The sequence below is a fragment of the Rhea pennata genome, chromosome 3 (genome assembly GCF_028389875.1).
Source record: "Rhea pennata isolate bPtePen1 chromosome 3, bPtePen1.pri, whole genome shotgun sequence".
Lineage (NCBI taxonomy): Eukaryota > Metazoa > Chordata > Aves > Rheiformes > Rheidae > Rhea > Rhea pennata.
The window spans coordinates 31,271,891-31,297,918 of NC_084665.1; the positions used below are offsets into that span (position 1 = coordinate 31,271,891).

A 26,028-nucleotide genomic window follows, 5' to 3' on the forward strand; every position below is an offset into this window, starting at 1 on the left:
TTTCCTCACATTGTGCTATGAGACATGGATTTTATTCTTTAGAAACTGTATTCTTACCCTCCTCCAAATAGCATGTAAGGAAGGTTTAATTACATGACATTCACTTATATTGAGTAACAATGTTTCCTATTTTCTCAAGAAGCAATTCCCTCATTATTTCTAACAAAATACTTCTGGGGATAATTGTACAGCTCGGTATTGCAAGGCAGCGTGTTGCTTATCCCATGAAATCCCACAAATCTTATTAGTCCTGTTCCTGTGAATTGACAGGAATTGCTATTTAAAATTCTTTCCTGTCTTGTAAGGAAAACAATTCTTCATTGAAATTCGAAAGCTTACTGTTGACAATACAGGAACATATGACAACCAGGTTGCGTGGAGAAGCAGATTGTGCCCAGCTCTGTGCTTCTTTGCAAGTGATGGAGAGAGGTTGCATCTGCACGGCTACTAGCAGTGACTGTTCCCTGCATATCCAGATGGCACAGATCTCTGGGCGGACAGAGAGAGAACTGTGGTTCTAACCTGATTTCCAGAAGCAAAGTTTCGGGAGCCTGGTGATCCTCGATTCAGGCCCCAAGTTGCACGGCTCGCTCAGCAACCTTTCATTCTGTCGCGTAAGTCTGTAGGAGCACTGCCATTAAAAGAGTTCTGTTCTTTTAATAACGGGGGTTCCTGCCTTAATACGGAAAAATAAGGCGACTGTTACGGCTATGGCTGTCAGCTCCATTGGCAACCATCTCATCAGCACAGTACAGTTAACAGCTGTCAGTGCAGTGACAGTTGCAACATTGTTGATGCTGTTGATAAATAGGGGAATAAATAACCCATGTCATCTTATGCTTCACATATAGAAATAAAAGGTGAAAAGGTCAATATTTGTCGCAGAGATTTTAATTTATAGAATTAAATGTCCACTTCAGAATGTTGAGATTACTGCATGTGATAAACCTTTTTGTTTGCTTGTTTGAAGTGTTCATTCTTAAAACTTGTTCTTCCTCCATCATCCATGTCCAAGTTTCAAGAAATGTGTGAAGTATAGAACTGGACTTCACTGCCTTGTAGCATTTTCTTGTCCTGCAGTTCTTAAAAATGACATGTATTTTCCCTGCCTCCAGCTTAATACAAAAATAGGGCATGACAGATAGTAGGATGAGATTTTGCTTCTTTGATACCCAGATTATACAGTTCGGTAAGTGGATTCTCTCGTTTCCGTGTTCTGCTTCTCCAGAGCACGTGGCAGCTGCTCCCTGGCCTGCTCTCTCCCAGGCACCAGAGACTCCTGGAGGAGAAATAAAGCTGAGGAACGTAGGAATGCATTTTGCGGTTTTCCAAGAGACCTCACCAAAGCACAGTAATCCTTGCAAAACCTTTATTTCTCCTGCCCATAGAAAATATGGGCTATAATTTAGAGATGACTTGACCACTTGCAAAAGAACTTAGGGAACAGTTGAACACAAGCCTGAGCAGAAAGGGTCATCTTTGGGGTGGTGCATGTGTTTCAGGAACCACAAAGAGCTGCCTGGCTGATTTACGTTATGTCTTTACAGTGATAGCAATGTTATTCTCCTGTGAGTAATTGCTCTACGTATCTTAAACTGTCTTAAGGACCTCAGTAACTGATTATGTAGTAGCTGGAGTAATAAAGCAAGAGTACACATTACTGTAATTTTTTTTGCTAAGATTTTTTTTCTGTAGATGTATAGTGTAATGTGGTACCTTGGTTAAAAAGACACTGGGCGATTATTGTATTTTGCTACATTTATACAAATCTTTGAATTTTAAAAGTGTTATAATAATAACACTTTTAAATCATAGTATGAGATCATGAAGTCATAGTAAAGATTATGAAATCATAGTAAAGCTCAAGATCATTCTGTTTTGTGCGTGTTTGCTGTGTGCACATGGCGTGTGTAAGAGCAGCAGTCATTGCTACCTGAACTGCAAGGATTCCGTGTAGAAATTCTTTAGGAAAGAGGTAGAGCAATTGCTAAGAAGAGGAGGAAGAAATGACAGCTCCGAATCACAACATAAGAATCACAACAAACGAGCTGCCTTCGTTTGATGTCAGTGCCTTACACGAGGTGCGCAGCATCTGGGCAAGAGGGATAATAGGGATTTAAGAGTGAGGAAGCTTAGAAATTGTCGCCCTGGAGGGTATCAGTTAGGGCGACCACGCAGCGGATGGTATCCTGTCCTGGCGACGAGCACGGAAAGCGCGAGTTATGTCAGCTCGTTTCTCAAGGGAAGCTCTGCCCCGCTGCCGAGCAGCCCGCGCGTTTCCCCGGCTCTCGTAACCCGCAGAGCTGTGACTGCTCGTCTTACTTGTGTTGGAGCAACGTGCGAGCGGTGCGGAGGGAGCTCGGGGCTTTTCGCGTGTCCCCTTGAACGTGGCGTACGGTGACGCAACGCGTCTGTCGAAGGGAACGAAACAGCGGTAAGAGTAATACGAAGTCTCTACCCCCCAAATTAGTACTTGAGGTAGAGCAAACAAGAGGAGCTCTTATTTTATAGTAAGAGCTGTCCTGAACATCTGTTTTAGACGGTCTCTGGAGGGTTTGCCACCGAGGCGGTGGGAATCAGAAAGGCTGCCTGCATTGCCAACGCTTTCCAGCCATTGCCATTAACGTTGTGTAACCTTTCTCCTCCTCTCCCTCCTCTTCTCCCCCCTCCCTCCCTCCTTCAGTTCATGACAAAAAACCCAAACAAGCGGCTCGGCTGCGTGGCGTCACAAAACGGGGAAGACGCGATCAAGCAGCATCCGTTTTTCAAGGAAATTGACTGGGTTCTTCTAGAGCAGAGGAAAATCAAGCCCCCCTTCAAGCCTCGGATTGTAAGTAGCAGTTTGCCTAACGCTCAGAGAAACCTCGGGCTGAAAAGTCTAGCTGTTGGCTATTTTGAAACACTAAGCTCCTCGATACAAAATTTTGGGGTCGAAGCAATACCGTAAGGCTCGTGCTGAAACGATTCCCGTGTCGTTCGTTGTTTGTGTGACGGTAAGTGTCAAGAAGAGGTGAATGCACAGGAAGATGTTTCCACGCAGTCACATAAGCCAGGAGAGAGGGGTCAAGGCCCTGTTTTAACTATTTTCTGGGGCTCTTAGCGATACCTTGATACGAAGAGCATATAGCAAGGCGTACACTTCCTGCGCGAAATCTGCTACCGCCTTACATTGACAAAGGCCGGTGGATTTAGTAGTGAAAGGCAAAGGAAAGAATTGGTGATTATTAGTATTTTAACTAAAGATACATGAAAAAAATCCATCTTTATGGGGGAAATAAGCATACATCATAGATAAGTTGATGTATTTACTTGTTGCTAAGTGATAATCAAGTATTTATATTTTGAACAGACAAAATAGGCGAACTGCAGCCCCATATGCAGAAACAACAAAGACCAAGCAAAAATACTTTATTTTTCTTGCCTTCCTCTGATTGAAAATAATCAAATATGTATGATGCACTTATAGTGCACCGAATTCCTGCTTTTTAGCTGAGAATATGTGCAGTAAATTTTCTATTAGAATAGTAAACTAGAATAACTTTATAATAAATTCTTAGAAATTGATTCACATCTTTTGACTTTGCACCTCCCGAATTACAACATTTGATTTGCCTGTAAACATGGTTCAGGTACTTGTTTCCTTTTTTCTTTAAATAGTAAACATATTTAAATTTCTTTAAATATGTCCTTTTCTTTAAATTATAAACATATATTAAAAAAACCCCCAAAAACGCTGGGCTTAATACCAAATCCTAGTGCATAAAAGTTGGAAGTGGAGAAGTCCCCTCTGTCATCGCAGAGTTACTGTCTGTTGCATTTAGTACATTTAGCTGTAGTCCCATGAGATGCATTTTCCTGAGCTGCCAGTGCGGAGAGTGGAGATGGGGCTGCTCGGTCAGAACAGGAGCCTAAAGGAGCCGCTTCTGGAGGAGGCTCGCGCGCGTGCACCCATGTGCTACGGAAAAAGAGCCCGGAAGTTAGCTTTTCTGGGCAATGTTAAGATGTAACTTCCTCATATGGGGCAGTTTTGCTCCGTGTATTTCTGGACGAGCGGAAACCCTGTAACTCGGTCGCTAGGGAAGCAGGGAGGCGTGAGCCAGCCCCTGTCCTGGAGCAGGACCAGCCGGCTGGGCACGCCGGCTGGGTTTGCCCTCTGCCCAGCCGCCCTGCTCTGCTGCGCTGCGCCTGCTGCCTGAGCCGGCTTGTGAATCTCCCCTCAGTATTTATCAGTGTTTTGGTGACATCGCTACCGTGCACAATTCTGAACGAATGTACACCTTACGCCTGCCACCTCCTAAATCCCAGATTCCTCGTGTCCAGTTTGTTTATGAGCTGCTTTCCTTTGCTGTTTGAAGAGGCGCATTCACTTTGTCGACAGCTGTTTTTACGAGGCCTTTATAATTTTCCTAAGCAGTTCTTGCGGTGGTGGTTGTTCTTAAAAGTCAGGAGGGATTCGGTCAGACCTTTTCATTCATTGCTGGTATAAATGCTTTCTATATTCTCAGTGCAGCTTCTTGTCTCCATCTGGTAATTACGTCCCTGCAGTTATGTTGTAAAGCCATTTTTATTTTATTCACTCCTGCCATTTTGTTCCTTCTCTCCTTTACCTGTTTCATTTAATGATGTTTTAGTTGGGGACTTCAGTTTTAGCTGTGATTTTAGAGAATTTCTGAGCAGTCCTTTGTAAAACTTCCAAGATAGCTGGTTGTCCTTCAGTAATTGTTAGGCTGATTTTGTACATTAAGCTTTAATTACACCTTCTTTCAATTTTCTTCAGGCTGCTTCTATAGTGTTGGATTTTTATACTGTTTCTTCCTGTATTGTACATACCAACTTTATTCTAACAAATTTGATTCCTATAGTCTAGTAGTTCTCTATGCTTGTTTTTTTCTGAGCTCTTTCTTTATGGTGGTGAATTCAGATAGCATGTAGTCTATTGTACAGGCATCCCTACTATTTTTGTGTTCTCATTCGATTTTCTCTAAGGTGTCTCCCATGGTGACCTGATCCTGAAAACTTTTTCACACTTACAAAGGGTGTAGTTTGTATAATTACACTATGTTTGTCACCCATCATCTGCTTCATACCAGCTCTTTAAATTTTGCAACTGTTTTTTGTTTGTTGTTGTATGGAAATCTCGAGCAAGATCATACTGAAATTTTTGCTTGTACTCTTCAAGATTGAGCAAATTATTAGTTTGAAATAAGGTGTAACGTGTATGCAGGCTGGACAGAAAGATCGCACCAGAAAAATACAATTACTAATGATGCAACTTTGGAAATGGGAAAGGAATCTGTTAAATTCTCTGTAGGGAATTGTTAAGGCAGTGAAGTTCAGTGTCTTCATAAATGCTGAAAAGGTGATTTTGGATACTTGCCAAGTGTGGAGAAATTGCACTCACTAAAAGATACAAAAAAAGGAGTAAGTTGAGAGCTAATGAAATTAAAGTCTGCCTTAAAATCTAGATAGAGAGTTCCTCTCTAAATTTAGTTGTGAGAGTTGCATCAAGATGCATTCATTCAGATTAATAAACTACTCTGGTCTTATAATGCCTGTATTTAGAAGGCTTTTTGGTTTTTAACCTCCTTCAGTATTGATAAAGAGCTATCCCTTAAGTAGAAGTGACCTGTAACATGAAAAGAGAATACAAAAGTTGTGTTTATAATTTTATCTTTAGGCGAACCTAGGACTGTGAAAATAGAAGGGAAGTCAAAGTAATAGTCACAAAATAGATGTTCTTATATGTGATATAAGTGTACCTATGTGCAGGAAGAACAACATACAATGTATATATAATCCTGTGTGCATTCAGTCTGAGATTGGCATGCACATATAAAATTGTACTCAGGCAAGGACGCACATACACAGCCATTCAACTATTTTCTGACTAGCAGTTAAGATGACTAAGGGGGGAAATTTTATAATTACTATATCGTATACACTTCATTAATTTTAAAACATAGCATCCATTCAGATAAGCTCTGGGTAAAATAAAACCCTGACCCCAGACGTTTGAAGGCATTAGGGAAAACAGTCAAACACTGAGGTCCCGTCAGACACTGGAATAATCTCCCAAGGGAGGTCACTGAGGTTTTAGCGTTGAAATAGATACTGCTTCAGTTCTGCCTTGCTGCTCCACTGATCCCCAAAACGCTTGAGCATACCTTGGTTACCACAACAGTCTTTTTCTTTTCTCATACCTTTTATTCTTGCTGTGCTACATGTAGGCTTTATCTGCATCCTTTTGAAATCAATACCAAGATTCCCGTTGGCTCCTCCATGGCAGTGTGAGGCAGCAGGTTCTAGCTCTCTTCAGAGGAGACGATAATACATTTTTGGAGGATCTATATACATAATAGTGTAAGACCTCTGCTTCTTCATAGTTCAGGTGTGTCTCCAACTCTGCCAAACAGACATTTGATTTTTCCACCTTGACTTGGATGAATTACTGCATGGCTATTTATTAGCCAGATGTTTGATAGCTTTTTTTTTTAAATCTCATTCATGCTGTGGATGTATACAAATACATTCCTTCTCATATCAGAAGTTAATACCATTAACGTGCTTCCCATTTGTTAATGATTTGTTGATTCTAATGATATCTTAGAAGCTGAAATTTCTTTCCTAACTGTCTTCAGACTTTGAAAGAAAATTGCTTAAGTACAAAAGTACAAGTACAAAAGATCCTTGAAAAGTTTGCTTTGTTTTTGAAGGTTTGCAAGAGAGCCCTGGGCAGAACAATCATACAAATGGCTTAGATTTAAGTTGCTAAGCAGTGACAAGAGTGGAACACCAAGTAGAAACAGATCTGATGGCCTTAAAACCTGCTGTGAAGGATCTTTGGCTGCTATTCTAGCTTAATGACCTAGAACAGCAAATATGAAGGGGTGAAAAAGCACTAGGGCCCAGTGCTGTGATGCATATTGTGTACCTGCCCTTCCTCTCATAAATCCAGATTTATAAAACTTACAGTTGCAAAATTAGTTTATTCTTTGATATATACTATGCTTTATTATTTTAAGGATTTGTCTCATATGGAGTTATTATAAAGATTAGGCTATTAGAGAAAAAGTAGTAGCTCTGGGGGATCTATATTGGGGGATCTATGTTAGAAATCAATTGGACTTCCGAACAGATATTTAGAAGACACTAGCTATATCAAAGTTCCAGTGACCTTGGCAATGTCTCTGGAAGATCATTTCCATGTTCTTAGAAAGATTCTTAGAGTTTCACAGAATATCTTGAAATTTCATGACTATTACTATTCTTCCATGCTGCTTTTAACACAGACATGAAAGTGTAATTTTATATTCAAGAAATAAGTACCATTTTAGTATGGACAGAAATCTGTTCTCCAAAGTGATTGTTGTGAGACAATGTTCCCTTTCAGGCACTTTATTCTTATGTTGACATATTTTGGCTGACATATTCCTACGTTGATGTATTTGTCATATATTTTTACTGGAATTTTTCCATTTGGGGAATGAAATCTACCTAATCACTGGCCCTAACAGTTACAGTTTCCAACATAATTTGTTGTCCATGGGCCTTGATAGTACTCAGTGATTCTCTGCTCTCCATCTTTCTTTATGTCCATGGTTATGCTCCTGGCTTGCTTGAGTTAGATTTTCTCTCTTCTCAAGGGACGTTTGCCATATTTCAAATGAAAACGAGGGTGCAGTGGATTAATTTCTACCAAGGCCATTGATACTGTTGTAGCTGTGGCCAATCTTGCTTAGTGACTTGATGGGATGATTCTGTTTATCCCTTACTAAATAATAAAATACATATTCAAAACAGTGATTGAAACAGATAAGTGTTTCACCTTGAATATGTATTCATGAAATTTATACTGTCCAAGTTGTTATTTACTGGCAAAGTTTATATTTCAAACAGTGAATCAAAAGTATATTGCACCTGTTTTGCTGTTGCCTTGCTGTTCTCCACGTATATTAAATTCCCTGCAAGAAATTCTGTTGCTTTGGGCCATTTCTGAGGGCACAGCTGGTCGGCTGCTGGCTCTCCAGAATGAAGTTCTGGCCTGCTAATTTACCACTAATATCAGCCAGTGAAATTCACAGAGAGATGTGCAAAAGAGGTGTGAAGAGGGGTAATATGTAACATCCCAGTCCCCTAGAGGTCGCTTACCAAGGATGGAGGAAATTTATGGTCTTAAAATTGTAGCTCATTTATCAGAAGTCAGCAATAGCTTCATAAGAGCATTGATTTCTTCTTTCTTTGTAGAACTAGACCAGCACAATAAACTTATTGTTATGTTTGTTAAGCTATAGATCACAGTGACTCAGTGTGCTGTGAAAGAAGTGTGAGGAACTGTGAGACCGTAGGAAACTTTATGCAGTTTAATGTGGTTTAGTAATGCAGTTCACAGCAACGAAGATCTCACTGCCTGCACACTCTTACTCTTTCAGGCTGAGTTTTCTCTGTCGACCTGCATGCATGCATGCAAACAAAAATGTCATTTTCATTTCCCCTGTTGTAAATGTCGGGGTTGGGAAAATTTGAGACTTTGCCTAAGGAGTCCTCACCACAGAAAGGCTAAAGAACTCTGAGCCAGAGGGTAATACAAAGCCTGTTAAAACAGATGTTAGCCATATGTATTTATCTTTTTAGCAATTAAGCCAAAGTGTCATCTCTAATGGTTTTATTAGTGCCTGTGGCAATCCATCCTTAGCGTGGCTGCATAAAGATGGAGTTAACAAAATAATCGTATTATGATGATATACTGTGAACGTGCAGCTTTCATAGAACAATACATTATTTTAATTTTATCTCTGCCTTTGTAAATTCTCATTTTCCACTTTAAAAGCTAACTGTCTTTAAGAGTGTTAGAGAGAAAATGAGCAGGATGGTCTATTGTGGAATAGTGTCTTGCAGTAGGGAGTCATGGAATCAAAGCAGGTGCTGCCAACAGGGCCTGTTTAGTTCTTCAAATCTGACTCTCCCCATTTTTCAGGCTCTCCCATTCCTCCCATTTTATCATTCTGAATGTTTGTTGTTCTTCCTTCAGTTCTGACTTCTCTGGGAAAGAGTATTGCTCTAGCAACCAAGACCGAAGACCTGAGAACTGCAAATAGATAGGTTCTAGTATCAGCTTTACTAGAAACTAAGGGAGTGGCCCAGAACTCATCACCTCACCTTTTTATATCTCACTTTCCACTGTGTGGAAATAATAATACCTCAAAATGCTCAATGCGCAGTTAGGTCCTATGACAGCAGAGGAACAGTGTGATTGGGAGGTGTTAAAATCCAAATGTTCAAGGTCAGCCTGGCTTTATAATGACTAAACCTGCATCACTTCCCTTGGAAGAGTGTTCTGTGCTACACCAGACCTCAGTGTTAGCAGATTTCATCTTGACTTTCTGTCTCAAATTTCCTACATTAATTTGCACGTCTCTCATTTTACCTATAACTCTTAAGATAAATCGTTGACTAATCCCCTCCCCCCTTAGTTGTCATCCTCTGAGCCGTGGTATCTGTATTTAGTTTCCTCGGGAATCTAAATTCCCTTGTTCAGTCTTGACTTAAGGATGCCAGCAACGTGTTCTCCTTTGATTTTGCGCTGCAGCAAAGGCTTGAAATCAGATCATCCCCAGATACCAAATTCTAGTGCTAGCTAATGATTGTTACAACTTGAGTCAGTGAGCACGAGTAACTTTTTTTGCTCTTTCCCCTTTCCCCCAAATGAGTGAAAAAACGGGGAAATTTCGGCAGACCTTTGTTGATGACCTGGGCCAAGCCAGATGCCCACAATGTTTGAAAGCTGGGTAATAAATAGCGAATGCAAAGCAGCACATTCGGAGTGTGCAGCTGGCCTGTTTGCATGTGCAAACAGAGGCGGCACCTGCCTAATAGGAGGTGCCTCACTGAACAGTTACTGCAAATGTGTTCAGTAAGAGAAGTGCGTGTTTAAAACGGCTGCAGCGACCGTCCGCTCACTGTGGAATATGGCTGGAATCCTTAAAGAGGGACCGCATTTCTGGAGAAAACTTCCAAATATATTAGACGGAAACATAAGTCTTATAAATCTTCCCATGTTTTCAGACTTATTTTCGTATGTGACTGCTAAGAGGCAAAGATATTTTAACTTTTTAATGAGGGATTTTTAAGCTCCTGCTGGGAAGTCATGACACTGTTTGAGTGGGGGCGGGGGTTGACACATTTTCTATTTTTTGTGACAGTGGATTGTATTATCATAAGTGCAGAATTATGACTTTGCCTTTACACTGTGGGGAAGAAGTCCTTTACAAATGCAGCGTCATTCAGTATTACCAAAAGGAACGTAGGAAATTACTGGCCAAGTAAATTGCTTTTTGTATAAATGTTTTCTCTTTTCAAGTTTGCTTCAGTGTGAATGTCCCTCTTTAAGGTAAGGCCTACAATATGGGGAAAATGTCAAGGTAGGTCCGTTTTTAGGCCTAATAACCTTGAGGTCTCCCTTCAGTTTCATAATATATTTCCATTCGGTCATCAGTGCATGGCAATGAGCATTTAGCAGGTGGGCACGCAAGGGGCTATACTGCATGCTTTTGCATGAAGTGTCACTGCGAAGACGAACCCCTGGGGAGTGGTCTTCAGAGCTCAGGCACTCATGTACCATCATTGTACATTACGTACCTCCCCCCTGCCCCTTCCTGCAGGCATCTCAGGCACGGGAGGACGGCGGGCCTTCTTCTGAGAGTGACACTGGGACTGTTAATACCGATGCACAAACGAAGGGTTAGAAACAGGGAAGCAACTGTATTTGACAGAACTGTTAACTCGCATCTTTTGGAAAAAAATAAGAAAAAGTGGGTGTGGGCTTTGGGGGCTTAGGCTTTTTATTACAAACGACCATTATTGTTGACATCCAACTTTTTTTTTTTTTTTTTTTTTTTTTTGCTACTCTGATCCTGTCACGGAGATATCATGAACTAAAATATTAAATGTGAGATGGTCCCGAAATGTCACTTCTGTGTTGACCAGTTTGCCACACGTTGAAAAGCACTGACTGTTGATAGCTTAGCTTGCAGCAGACGGTCATCGCCAACAGCACCAGCTCTGCCTGCCGGGACACGCGCAGTGATAGGTCTAGCGTGTGGCTGGGCAGGGCCGTGCAAAGAATCTGTGCCACTTCTGCCTCTTCCCTCAGCAAAAAGTAAAGGACTTTGGCTTTCAGATAACCTCACATAGCTTGTGACCTTGTACGATCACTTAACTGTCCCAGAAGCGTATAGGAGATTATACCCAGCATATATCATAATTTATGGAAGTCAAGCGTAAGTGAGCCAGTATTTTTAAAGGATTTTGGTGTTGTTTGGGTAGATGTGCAAGGTTCTATTTTCCCAGAATTTACTCATTCTGTTAGTTTTTGTTTCTTATTCTTTTCCATGTCACTGTGTGCAGCAGCTGTTTTCAGCTGTGATTACCACAACAGTAGAATTAAAGATGTATGAAAGCTACTTTCCAGCACTGCAGGTTCCCAAATATTTATAAGTTAAACAATTTTTATTATGCTTCTCTTGATTCTGTACTGGGGATCCAGCAATATTTGTTTGGTTTTGTTGAGTCTTGGTCTCATAACATTAAAATATTTTCATACCAAATAATTAAATTCATTTAACTGTCTATTAACTGTACATTTTAAAATGGTGCTTGTTGGGATGGAGTGATAAGCAAGAGGACTGTTGCATCTTTACTTTTTGTGTTCCTCGGAATAACACTGATTCTCTTTCACTTTTTGGCTGCTTTAATCTCCAGCACTATTTTTAGAAAGTAATCTAAACCATTAAGTTAAATAATATTTTCATAGTTACTTACAGTGTATTCTTAAGCTTTCAAATAGAAGCACTTTATTTTTATATTAACATAGACAATAAAATTCCTGATTTGAGCCTGTTTCTGATGTCATTAAAGCTAGGGGTAAAACTGTAGCTAACTTAAGAAGCAGTGGAATCTGGCTCTTTATCAGATTGCGGAGAGAAAAAAAGGAAAGACTGCTGCCCAGGGCTGAAAGTCCATGACTAGTTTGCTTTGCAGCTGGAGCCCGGAACATGGAACATAGGAAGAGCTTTGGCTTTGGGTTTAATTTCTCTTGCAGAACTTTTTGTATTAGCAATATGCCATGTTAATGTGAGCATTCAGTTAATAAAAGTGGCTTACTGGGATTTGTCTGAAATGGACACCAAAAATACGTCCATATATATATCTATTCATAACTCAGCATACTAGTGCAAAACTTAATTCCATTGGCATTTACACTAATATGCGGATGGGGGACTGAGGTAGCGCATGTCTTATTTTCAGTAGCATGAAAGGCATCTTGCAATGGTAAGGAATCCTAGCACTTCATTAACTGCTGCTTTTCTGTTGTTATGCTGCAGTATTGCTACAAGGAGGGCTTTTTGTTACCTGCCTGTGGAGGCACAAATCTCCCATTTGTTCTCGCAACAGCATGCTTCAGAGGCTCAAATTATAAGGGACAAGAGGAACACTTAGTCTAGATTACTTACTGCGTATTTTAAGTGTAGATCTTACTGGTTGATTTACACATCACATTCATGTTTGCAAAGAACCTGTAGAAGAGCAATTCCCCTTGCTTAAGCATGAAGAACAGAGAAGGGCATTTGAAGAGCCCAACTACCCTTGGCTCTCTAAAGGCTGCTATTTATATTTGAAAAGAACAGGAAGAAAGAGAAATTGAGTGAACACATTTGTGCCTGCAGGTCTGCAATAACAGCCAGAGTTCCTAGAAAGGTGAGGATTCTGCTCTGCAAAAAGTTGTACAAGTGCTCCATAAGACACAATCATGTGTAATGACAAAGAGATCCACGTGCAGAAGATCAAAAATGAGAGGGAAATTAGATGCACTGTGAGGGGAACGTTGCTCAAGCTCAGAGCAGATGGGTAGCTGAACCAAGAGTGAAACCCATGTCACTACAAACTGCTGAATCTCCCTGCACCCTTAACAAAACCATGTTCAAAAACCAGTTCCAGTGTCTGGAGGAAAAGTGGCAATGAAATACACTGATGTGTGGAAGTAGTATACATTCATTGTGCAATGGCTTCTTTTTAATTTGCAACTTTTTTGGGTATGCACATCAGTTTAAAAAAAATAGAAGCAATGGCAGATGCTTTTTTAAAACGTCACATTTATCTCTATTTTAATGTGTCTTTCTAAGGGCTTAAAAATAACCATTAGAAATCTCTGACAGTTTAGGAGTCTTATCATCTATACTGAGTCTTCTTCATTCATGTAAGGTAAAAGACCTACTATATCATTTCTCAATATGAAAGTAGTGTGAGCAACATTTTTGAGGTTTCAGCTTAAACTCAGTTTTAAATTTATAGATTACTTTGACCCACTTTAAATTTGAAAGATCCCAGAAAATTCATAAAAAGAAGCTATGCTTTAAGATCTCTAGAAGAAAGCAGTCAGAATATGTGATTTTTCTAGTATTCTTGGAGGCTAAATGTTAACCTGGAAGCCTGTGAGGACATATGTGCTATTTCATTAACTGCAGTTTTAATTTTTGAGTGTAGCAATATGCATTTATTTGTAATGGTTCACTCTCCTCCTGAAATCTAAATGGTATCTTGCTTGCCTGATTCTTTCTGACTGACTTCCATCAGTATCACGTTGACGTGTTTATAACATCCTCCAAGTGGGAGGTAGTTGTCGTTCTCAATTCTTGGACAGAATAAAGTTGCAAAAGAAGGCTTATTCCATGGAACTTGGAGACTAGTCAAACAAAGAAAAAAAAAAAAAGCAGCTTTTGAATAAAACAGAGCAGGACCCTAGAGATCCTAAAAATGATCTGAAATGTAGGCCCAGAAGCTCCTCTTCAGCAAACTTACTAGTTATGCCTAGTGAACAGAAAGACTTCTGGAATGTGCTGACTAAAACCGAAAAGGGAAATGTGATCATCAAATCAGAGTGCGAGCTTGACCAATGAAGTCAGAGGACTGGTTCTGAAGATGTTTGATCTGAAGATGTTTGACCACCCTGTCACACAAAATCAAAAGGAGATGGAAATAATAAGGAAGTTATTGAAGAAAGCTCTTGTAATGTAGCAAAGATTGGCTGAAGTCTTAATGGCCGGAAATATCCCTGTTCTATTGAAGTCATGTCTAAAGTTTTTGAGGTAGTCGAGGTAGAGATGTCTCTCGTTTCTCTGCAAATGCAAACGTCTCTCTTTGGCTACTGAGCAAACGTTCAGACTCCTGAGCAAAGAAGGTTGGTCAGCGAGTGACAGCTGAGCAGTCATAGTGCTCTCTTCTGTTAAGTAAATTTCTGGCAAAAACAGTGACAGGGAGGCTCAGACAAGAATGTTTTCCAAACTTCGGATCAGACAGGCAGGCTGCAGGAGAGGGAGACAGTTTACAAAACTGCTACTTTGGAAATCATCCCCTGGGGTGTTCAGCAGCAGTTGGTGATGTGTATCACCTTTAAAAACTTTGAAAAGCATTTGGCATACTGAGGAAAGATATCTGGAGACTTGGGGACGGTTGCGGACTTCCAGAAAAGATTGTTAACGTGGTCATACACACAGTTGACTTGCTGAGTTTTAGCAACCACCTTGTGTAGCTGAATCATGCTGACTGTGTGCATGCTCATGGCCAGTGTCGTATGCTATATATAGTATACTGCACACTTCACCTTAAATTTATTTCACCAAGTGTTAATATTACTTTCTGTTTGTTCTTCATGCATGGAAGGCCTATATAATTTGTTTCTGAAGTTCACTTGACACTCTAATTTTATATCTGAGCCTTGGATAGCCTGATGCAGTACTGTCATTCGTTAGACGATAATGGGAGTGTGTGCTCTAAAAAAGTACAGAACTTAAAAAAGTAAAGATACAGTGAATATATTGAGTTCATCTGATCACCCTGAAGAGGGTATCAGCAGTAGATTTTCATGGTATCAAAACCAACTCCACTGAGAACCAAACTAACAAAAGTGTAAAATTAATTGTATTTTATGGATCAGAAATAAAAAGAAATACTGAGAGACCGACAAAGAGAGTTCAGATATATGTAAATCAACGATGCAACAAATTTTAGATGCTGAATGGCTCTAATGGATGACAGATAAGGATCTGTTCCCGTGAACAGTGACTTACTCCAAGTGGTTGTCCACACAGTCTTTTAATAGTGCTCATAATATATATATATATATATAATATATATATAAAATATATAATATATTTTAAAGTATGGGATAGAGGGGTGTTACATGTTTATTATTTTTGGCTAATATCTACAGGTACACTTTCTGGATAAAAGACCTGATTTAACAAATGCTTGAGTTTAGGCATAGGCTTATATAATTTGCTAAAGCCGCATCCAATATCTTACAAATAAAATCTTAATGAATTCTAACTATTTAGTCATATTCTAAATATTTAATTGTGTACTCTCTATGTTCTCCTGATTTAACTACACCATAAAAACAACAGTTCAGAGTACACTATACTCTGATGTGGCGGAGAAGGACAGCCTTCTTTAGTTTCCATTTTTGTATGCCTTTCAGTATTTGAAAATATATTGTAACATTCTGACTGGGATTAATGCAGGACGCCATTTTAGAGAAATCTCAGTAAGCCAGTACATGTTATCTTAAGACAGAAAAATCAGCTGCAATTACTTAGGAATTATTTATGCATTTATATTTTTTCTAGAAATATCATATGGCAAACATATTAGAAGTCAGTGAATAGCATGTAGGAACTGCTCAGACAATTGAATTGTGTTTAAACGAATATGCTGAAGAAATACAAAATAGATTATTGTGTTCCAGGTGATATACTATGGTTTGGAGGTAGAAACATTAAGAGTTATTACAGGCAACAGTAAAGGACAAAAACTGGAATCTTTCCAGTCTTGGAGAAGTTCTTAGCAATAAAGATTTGCTGGGGAGGGAAAAAAAAAAAAAAAAAAAAAAAAAAAAAGTGGTACAACTCTTCCTGATTTAATGCAGGATTTAAAATAACAAAATGGATAAAAGGCTTCATATACACGGTCCATCTCAAAATAAAAGTTGTATCCTTAATGAGCTGTATCATCATCAAAGAGTGCGAGTTTGCTGAAATGTTTGAAGAACACAGTCTTTCCCCCCAAAATATGTAGCATTACTGCTCTATAATCCATAATGCAAACCAGACTGAAGGTTTGGATTGCTACTGTAATGCGTAGCTGAGTCTTGGAGTGATGTTCTCACTACACATGCTTGCCATTACCTTTTACACCGAACATCAGTAAATGTTCATGGTTCTTTGCATCCACTGTCACCTCTTCATGGAGGAGGGGCTAACACTCATAAGATAATATGTTACTTTTCTGTAATTATGCTGGACAGCTGACTGTAGGCAGAATGAAGCACTGGAAATTTCCTTGATCAGTGCTTTATCCAGGAACATGGATGAGATATGAGACTTGAAATATTTATTTATATCCGTTCATTACATCATTCTGCTGTTTGTATCATATTCTGCTTGATTCCCTAGCTTTGTGTGGTTGCTTAAACCATGGAAAGCAAAGTAAATCTAAGTTCTCCCTGCAGGTTAGAAGCAATGCAATTTAAACTAGTGGCCCATCATTTTCCACTCTTGTGAAAATTAATTTTAAAAGTTACAGAAATGTAAAGGAAGGTGAAGTGTATGGGGTGTGTCCTATTCACCAGAAGAGGAAAGAAACTATGCAATTTTAGTATTATACATGTACATTCGTTTAGTATGTAGTGGCTACATGAGAAGTATAAGTAGGATTTGGATGGCTGCCCAACTCATATCCTGTGCAGGCTAGATCTGCGCTAGTCAGATTTAGATAAAATAGTGGTAAACATCCTAGTTTCTTGTTTATTTTGTTACTTCTATCACTGATAGAAATGTAAGTATTAATAGGATTCTGATGGGAATGGTTAGGGACAAAATGGAAAGAGGAAAGTGCCTAGTGCAAAGAGGCAAAATAACATTGTGCACTTTGCAGTCTTTCATATCTTGCTTTCCAATTTCAAAATAATTGATGTCATACTTTACATCAGAGATTTTGGAATAGCTTGTTTGACTTCTTGTATTCTAAAATTTAAAATTTGCCAGGTGAAGATGTCATTTATGAGGTGATAAAAGATGGATTTGGTCTTTACACAGTGCTCATCTATTCAAAGTAATTATTTTTGTCACTGGTTTTAACACAAAGTTTCACTACATCTTACCCCTTGTCATTGCATTTAACAATCTTCTAACTCCTAAGCTGAGGAATTCAGTATTTAAGTGGCTAAAATAAAAAAGACTGTGTTGGGAGTTTTGTGAGAGCTGTTGTGACTCCGTGCCAGGGTTCTGAAAGAATTGCTTTCCCATGAACTGCTGCTTCACTTCAGGTAATATGCCTATGCACTATTGATCTTTTTCAGAATAAATCTGCTCAGGTCTCACTATACTGCGCCAGACAATTTGTACTTAGGTATTCGCTCAGTGGTTTGTAGAGTATCTCCTGGAAGCCACCGGAATTCCAGGGCCACATGTCAAATTTGCAGACTCCTGTGTCATCTTTTTTCTTCTCTTTGCAAGTCAGCTCCAATTGCTGGGCTTAGTCACAGCTCTGTGCTAAAGTGTAAGTGAACACTAAAAACAAGACTTCTACACCCCAAGAAGAAATGTAGCTAAAGCCTCAGAGACACCCATCATATGAGAAAAAAAAATATTATGGAAATTCAGAAGTTGACATTCTTCCTCTGCAATTCCTCTTTGCTCTTAAAAAAGGTATATATTCTACCATAGCATAGCTGATGTGTAGTACTTACATCATGATTGAGTCCTAACAGCAACAAGCCCTGATGGTATTTACCCCAAGATGGATTTTGATGGTAAAGGATGAACCACAGGCAGGAAACCTGTAGTGCTGACCACCCCAGCAGCTCCTGTGAAATCTGTCTCCGCTGCTGTTTTACACTCGGATTACTATTGTAGCAGTCAGGCTGTGAACAAAAGAGTTTTGGTATATAGTACACAGCTTTAGTGCTGTGAACGAGTTAGTGCTAGAACCATACCCAAGTATGGCTGTAGGGAGCAACAATTTTACAGTGGCTTCTGTTGGGTGACATTCATTTCCCAGACTCTTAATATAGAGTGAATATGGATTTATCAGATGAATCAGTGAATGCAGAGCTTGGATTTTGTTGTTGTTTGTTTCCTTTGCTATTTGTTTTCTTGTTTTTTTTTTGTTTGTTTGTTTGTTTGTTTTTTTTGGGGGGGGGATATAGAATAGGAAAAAGCCTAGGCAGTTGTGTAGATTATTCCCTTTCCTACACCACCCATTTTACATTCCCAGGAAAGCTAGATGGCATTTGGTTATAGAAGTGGTTTCAGCTTACAGGATCACAAATCATCTCTTTTAAAATTCATAGTTCTGTGAATTAGTTTTCTGCCTGCTAAAGGTCTGTGCACTTCTGTAACAGATTGAATTAGGGACTACATAGCCTAGTGTATTTTGCAAAATTGTTTGATTATCTATTAAAATCTTTGCTGAATATCTTTTTTTTCCCCACTTGTTTCTCTTAATTTTTTGTCTTTTGCATCTACTGAAGGAATAATAATCAAGGAGCACAAAATGGCACCCTAAGCTTAAAAGTAATGAATGTTGATATACCTGTAAAAACTATTTTGATTCAAAACCTTTTTTATCATCATAACAATCAGTTTAATACAGTGCAGTGGTGCTCGTTTGACAGTTTATGTCTAATCTGCTGTAGATCCTTTTCACGTGACTAGAGTAACTGACATATTGAAAATATTTAATAAATTGTAAAGTTATTCTGATATTTTATAATATGAAAGAAGGCATTTTGGGAAATACTTTTAGTAGTGATATGGATTCTCAGTGCATGCAAATACTGTGAAAAGGTATCAAAATGATTAAAAAAAAGAAGCCTGAAGTATTTTGCTTCTCAACCTGTTTCTTTCACAGTATTCATACTGAATTTCTGTATATGGAGAAAGAATGAGATGCGCTAGTGAGTGCTCTTCAGTTGTCCTCAACTTTTTAGAAACTGCTTCACCTTTGTGAGAAGAGATCCATTGCTTGGTGCAAAGTGATCTCTGCCTGTGCTGTGGTTTTTGTTATCGTAAGGAGGAGAGGTGAATGAGGGGACAGTGATATGTGAGGTTAGCCACATAAACTCGTGCTTCAAACCAGTTTGTTTGATGTCTTTAATTTCCATCTGTCTTGAAAAAAATTATCTAAAAATCTTGTCAATGACAAGGTAAATACAAAATACTCAAACTTTGATCATCCTGATCTAAGAGTCTCTTCTTGCTGATACTGCATCAAGCCTGGGAATCTTTTCTTTCTTCCTGAAGCAAAATTCTGAATAAAACTAAATGGCACCATGTAATATATATGAAAACATGCAAGACTTGGTATGCAGCTCTTGCTCTGTCTGTTCCTGCTGTGCTGCTGTCCCATGTCACTGCAGTTACATACTGAAATTTGTAGCAACTTCCTGCCCAGGTTCAGCTCCTGCCCAATTTTAAGTCTGTCTTGTGCTTGATGTGCTGCTAATACAACCACATATGCACTAAAAGGATTTTCCAGGAATGCTCCCAGGAAGAATGACAAATTCCAGGATTTCTGTGTGGGCCAGAAGGCATATGAGAGGAGTCAAGCGCTGCTATTGACAGAAAACTGTATTGCAGTGGAGTAAAGTTAAAGATGCTTCACTCAGTCATATAGAAGGGCCAGTCTGCACCTGTAGGACAGTGATGACAGTATTTCAGAATGTGAAGATCATGGACAAGCTTGGTACATATTTTGTGTGAAAAGGTCCACTTGTTCAAGAGTATAATGATACTACACAATGATTTTCTTTCTTTCCACCAACATACTGGTTCTTAGTTATAATAATCATTTCAATCCTCGCTTACTTGAGTTGACTCTCTATTCTGGGATTAGCACCTCATCCTGCTAAACTGAACAGAAATGTATTAATTGATTTAAAGAGAAGAGTTCTACCTTATTTTTACTGCAGTTATATTTATGAGCATCAAGTAAATTTGTATTTTTAGCTGATTTTCCTACAGAAATGACTCTTTTGTTGTAGTGTTGGTTTTATAGCCACCACTTCCATCTTTCTTTCATCTTCTCTGAGTATCCTTTGGGCTCACTGGACAGTTCCAGTCTAATTTAGTGGAGCCATTGAGCTTTCAAAGGATTTAAAAGAGCTTCCTTGATTTTCAGCAGTTTAAGCGAAAACAAACAATGGAGTAGAGATAGGTACCTATTAATGCCTCCAAGCTGTAGAATTAATTTACTAATTTAATAAAATAAAATAATTAATTGCTAGACATCAGCGAGTCCACTGAGCCTCGTCAGCTCACCACACAGCTGGTGAGGTGCCCAGGCTTTGCTGATTTCCCTGTTCCTGGAACGCCTTGTATCAGATGCTTGAAAAATTGTGGTTTCAGTGATTTCTGCAGCTCTTCCAGTCTTACAGAAATGTGTGGTTCTTGTCACTCACATTTGCCTCAAATGAGTAACAGAATGAAGGGGAAGGTCTAACCCTTCTTAATGCATTTTCAGTGATAAGAATATCAAATCTTTTCTCTCTCTCTCTCTCTCTCTGTTGCAGTTCATGTAGTGTCATTTAGCATTTTATTGGTTTGCTGTTTGACAGAAATCATTAGCAAACAAGGTTGATAATCCCTGGTCCTGGAAAGCTTACTAAGCATGTTTTGGAGGTTTTTCTAAGCTTGAGTCTATGACTGCAGGTAGAAAATTAATTCTTCATTGAAATGGCGGTGAAACTAAATTGAGTTCAGAAAACCACTGTTTAATATGTGCTTATTAATGCATATGAGGTCTCTTATAATCTTTTTGTAATAACATGCAGAGATTTAAGACCATAATTAAGCATTTTTACTCATAAAATAACATTCCTTTGCCCAAAACAGTATAGGCCCAAATCAGAAAGATGTTTTATTTCTGTAGCAAGACACAGTGTTAGATCTGATCAGATGATATCACCCATAAGAAGCAAGTTCCATCATATCTCCTGAAATAAGCGGGTCTCGCTAGGTCAGTGCTCAGATGTTTGAAATTCAGATTGCTGTAGGTGTGTGTGCGGGAAAGGTATCAACCAGCTCTCATGTTTCCTGCACAAGAGATGTCAAATCACTATTCTTTCTTGCTATCATAGATACTGTGAGCAATCTTTCAGATGAGGTATGAGATTGGAACTGTATCGCTTTTAGTCCTTAAAGTGATATGACTTAAAGTGCTACGGCAGTCACTGTCCACTTCAATGCCATTTCAGCAGGGCTGGGAATCAGGCACCCACTGAGGGAAGCTGCTGTGCTGTGCGTTCACAGCTTGTGAAAACAAGTTGTTGGGTAGTGTAGAGAAAAAAAAAAAAAAAACTAGCTTCTGAGGGCTTTCTGCATTGGAGCCCTGCCACGTGCAACTTCTTCTGTGCCTTTGCTGCTCATGGCTGTATCAAAGACCCTTGCAATAGTTAGGTGTTCCTTTTTTTCCTAATGCCCTAGCTCCTTCAGTCATTTCAAATTTGAAATTGAGAAATCAGTGTTTTACCTAGAAAAAAAAAAGTTTGAAAACATAAAAATAAGGTGTCTCAAATTCTCAGAAACTATAGGGTAAGTAAGCAGACCCCCCCCCCCCATTCAATACTGCTTTTTTAGTGATACATTTGTCAGCCAATACAAAGATTTTTCTGTTTTTGTTCATGCTTTTTTGAATGTTTGAAGTTGGGTAATAGCAGCAGTCTGTTTCTTTTGTATACTTCTGTATACCTTGCAGATGGTCTTTCTTTTCTCAGGTTCTCTCCTAGGAGACAGCCACAGCCCTTCATACCTTCATCCTGAGCCCTCATGCTGCAACTATGTATTTGTTCATGCTGTTGGCCTACAGAGTATTCACAATGCAAGAACATTAAAATAGCAGTGCCAGATAGTAGCAGCAATGTGGCCAGACCTGTTGCCTGTTAGTAGATGGGGCCTTGCAAAATAGTCATAGCTTCAGGAAGAAATTGCATAAGCCACTAAGGAGGGTTTCTCAATTAAATGTTTCTGTTGAAAAGAGGCACTTGTTTGCCTTTTGTCTTGTTAATCCATTCACTTTTGTGCCCTATGGCTTATTTTGTCTTACTTGATCAATTGGCTAGTTAGAGGCTTGCCAGAGTATGTCCTTCAGATTGCTCCATATCTGTCCTGTTAATAGGCTGGGTGATCTACATGTGTGCTGCCAAAGAGAAGGGGAATTGGTTCTAAATTTAAAACAGAAGTTTTACTTCCTTCTTCAGTCTTAAAGGCAGATTTTTAGAAATACTAGGCTTTTAAATCTGAGCAAATGACTTTGTTTTTTGTTTCAGAAGTGTTTGGAATTCAAAGCTGTACAGGAAGAGCTGTGATTTTCAATCCATAGGTTTTAGGTACTTCAATGGTGGGACAGTTTCTCAAAAGTATTCATCTGTAATTTTTTTGCCCCTAACACTTTCACAAATCTCAATGATATTTTTCTGGAAAAAGAGCTCATTGTGAGATAATTGCCCCTGGTAGAGTTTGAGGAATTTACCATCCTATTTTTTTAGTTTCACAAATTTTCAGAAATATATTCTGTATGAGAAACTGAAAACAATGTATACTGTATTGATTCTCAGTTAGTCTAGAGCTTATTTGCCTTGAATAGCTAATGGTTAAAGTAAGAGTATAGTCACATTTCTCTTGCACATAACTATAGTTCTGATTTTGAATTTTATTTTCTACAACTCTTTTTACTCTAGTGGCTATTTCTGGAGCAAACTTATTGTATGAGAGTGTGAAAATACTATGGAAGGATGCGGGGAAAAGGAATAATGTAGACATAATTAAAATGTAATGCATTTGAAAATTCATATGAGATTTCATTCTTATTTTGCAATATTTGCCCAGATAACTAGGAAAAAAAACATGTCCTAACCTATGTCTAATATGCTTTATGCAGTTGGAAGTATATGGATCACATACACTTTGCATGCAATCTTTATGTACAAAGTAAATATTATAAATGGTTTAAAAGCAAACAACATAATCATATATGTGTATGTATTTATTAAATCCATATTCCTTTCCTTTTAATAGAATTTTTTAGAAACAGGATATATATATTTTTTGCTCATACTTAGAAAGTTCTTAGTTTACCAGTGGCAGAGAGGTCTTAAATTTTTGTAGACAATTTTTTGCTACAATAGGTAACATCTATGAAATTCTTACAGAGAATTCTTACCATTTTACAGTTGTGAGAAAGAAAACTATTTGTTTTAGTATATCAGCTCAGTAGAACTGATGAAGAAAATATTTTAGTATGTGTTTTTTATAAGAAAATCTATCTATGCTGAAAGAAAACATATGTCCCAATGGGGTACATGAATGTACTTACTTCATGATGCATCACTTTATGATTTTATCATTTTACTTTGCAAGTCAAACAGTTACTCTGTTTCTGGTTTTGCCTTAATCTTAGACATATCTAGGATGGACACAAAGACAATTTTTACAGTGGCAGTGTGCCTCAACTAAGTATCACTCAGGTAACAGATTTTATGAAACAAAAAGAAAGACAACCAAAAAAGTATAAAGAAGAGTATTTGTTCCAATTGCCTAAACCTGTACATGCCTGAAATACACTGTTAACGTGGAATACAAGAATACCGCAGAGCTCAGGGGGATGACCTGAGGACGGCATGTTTTCCCCTGTTGATTTGAATTTTTCACATGTAAGTGGTTACAGTTAGTTGCTGTTATCAGTGCCCAGAAGAAAATGAGTTGGCCTTCTCGGTTCTCTCTCTAGTCAATATGTTTTATCCCAACAAAACTTGTGCAACTGCACCTTGCTGAGCCAGCTTAGCTGAAAGACCAGTGTGCTTTAGCCTTCACTGGGGAAATCCTGATGTCCTTTAAATTAATAAGAATTTTCAGATTATTTCTTTGGAGCCAGAATTTACACTTTGCCCTGATTACCCTGGGTCGTGTTCAGCTGCACTGGGGAATTTGATTTGCCAATGTTGAGCTCAAGGATTTTGGACTGAGATCTGCTGTGAGGTATACATCTAATTTTAAAGCCAAGCGTAGCCTGATGTAGAGAAATAGATAAGGTAGGGTTGAAACAGTAGGCTATATTGTGGGGAAATCAATTCTCCCTGTGCCTCTCAAAGGCGATACCAATATATTCAAACATAACAGGAAAGAGCCAGACCGCCTACTATGTCAAACCCTTTCTTTAAACTACTCCTAATCTCAGCTTCCTGCTTTATCATCATACTGCTATTCCTTCACCTCTCAGAGACCAGTGAGTCTCTGCAAACTCATTTACAGTACTTGCTTCTGTGGCCTCTCCTGAACTCATTTATGGTACTTGCTCCTGTAGCTGCTCTCATACGTCTGTTATTCTTTGTGTGAAGTAGCTCCTCTTTTATTTCAATCATTTCAGAAAAGGCTGCCGATCTGGGGGGGGTGGACGGGAGGAGGGAGAGCACCTTTTGTTTTAACGCGCTGTTTTACCATTCGCCTTATTTGTACTTCTCTTCTCAGAAAACCAAAAGGGATGTAAATAACTTTGACCAAGACTTTACGCGAGAAGAACCAGTATTAACGCTAGTGGATGAGACAATTATAAAACAAATCAATCAAGAAGAATTTAAAGGGTTCTCTTATTTTGGAGAGGAGCTACTGCCATAGACAACATTAGGCTGACAGATGGATGATGCTGCAAGAAGTGATTCTGAAGAGATCGTCAAATTACTGAGACTCAGTAGATCAAGAACTACTTCTCTTACCCTGAGCCCATATCCCCAGTTAAAGTATATATTTATTGTTTTTTCCTTTAATCTTCTGACCTGAAAGCACTCTTAATTTCTGTCTCACAAAGCAATGCAAAACAATTTTGTATCAGAAATTGTAGATGTAACACACTGCCGTGTATTTGCAACTTTTCTTTTGTTCCTAAGACCTCCCAAGAGGACGAAATTGCATCTTTTTTTCATGGAAAATGGAACCACGCCATTAAAAGTGATTTAGCAGATCATGTTATTTAATCGTCATATGTATTTAAACTAACAAGGTGAGAACTGTTTCTTCTGCACTGATGGTTATGGTGAGATCTGTACTTAAATATGGAGCACATAATATATTGCCTTGTGGTAAGTGAAGAAGTCTACCTTCTTGGAGGTGGGATTACTGGTTATGAATGTTTTATTGGGTGGAGGTACAAACATAAAGTGAAACTGTCTGGAAAAAGAAGCACAGCTAATTAATTTGATGAAGTTCCCTTTAAAATTTGTGGAAAACTTTTAGGAATGAGAGTCGCAAAAGTAACTGAAACCGTATTTACAGTAGGAAATCAGATGCTATGTGGATAGTTATTAAAGGGCTAAAGAATAAAAAGCCTATAGTACTTTAACATAGGCATTTTACATTTTTTCAGGCAACTCGGTGTACTATCCATGTTACAAAATATAATACCCATTCAAATGAACCATTAATGTGATGGCAAGGTTTCAAATGTTTACAATTAATTTTATATAAAATTAATTGTAAACATTATAAATCTGCCTTTTTCCATTGTAATTAAGTTGATAAATAATTTCTTAATTATTTATATTTATTCTCTCAGCAGTGTGTTACTTTTGCACACTTTTACAAAATCATAATACTACTGTGGTTTTTTTTTTGTTTAAAATCTAATGAGAAATCTGCTTTTAGAAGACACAAAATAAGGTTACACACGCATTATGTGGAAGTGTGTTAAAAATCCGAAGATCAAACATTCACAAACTGACATTATTGAAAGTTGTAAATTGATTTTCTCTGTGTATTAATTGAAACGGTAACTCATGTGGACAATATTACTAATGTGAAGTTACCTCCTGTAGATACGCTAACAGTGTTATGTACTTATATTTCCAGGAGTATCCTGTGTTTGTTTTTTTTTCTGTGTGTACATGTATCGCTGAGGTCATTTTATTATATATTTTACTGGACTGAG

At 38.4% G+C, this 26,028-nt stretch overlaps 1 protein-coding gene across 1 annotated transcript in view; it reads left to right on the top strand.

The window, feature by feature from the left end:
* The window catches only part of PRKCE (protein kinase C epsilon), a 295,199-nt gene extending 269,659 nt beyond the window's left edge, over positions 1–25,540 (top strand). Inside the window, exons 14-15 of the mRNA XM_062571924.1 lie at positions 2,684–2,830; positions 24,576–25,540. Coding sequence (XP_062427908.1) covers positions 2,684–2,830; positions 24,576–24,722 — 294 coding nt within the window. The 3' untranslated portion in view covers positions 24,723–25,540. The remainder of the gene's footprint in view (positions 1–2,683; positions 2,831–24,575) is intronic.
* Positions 25,541–26,028: the final 488 nt, after the last annotated feature.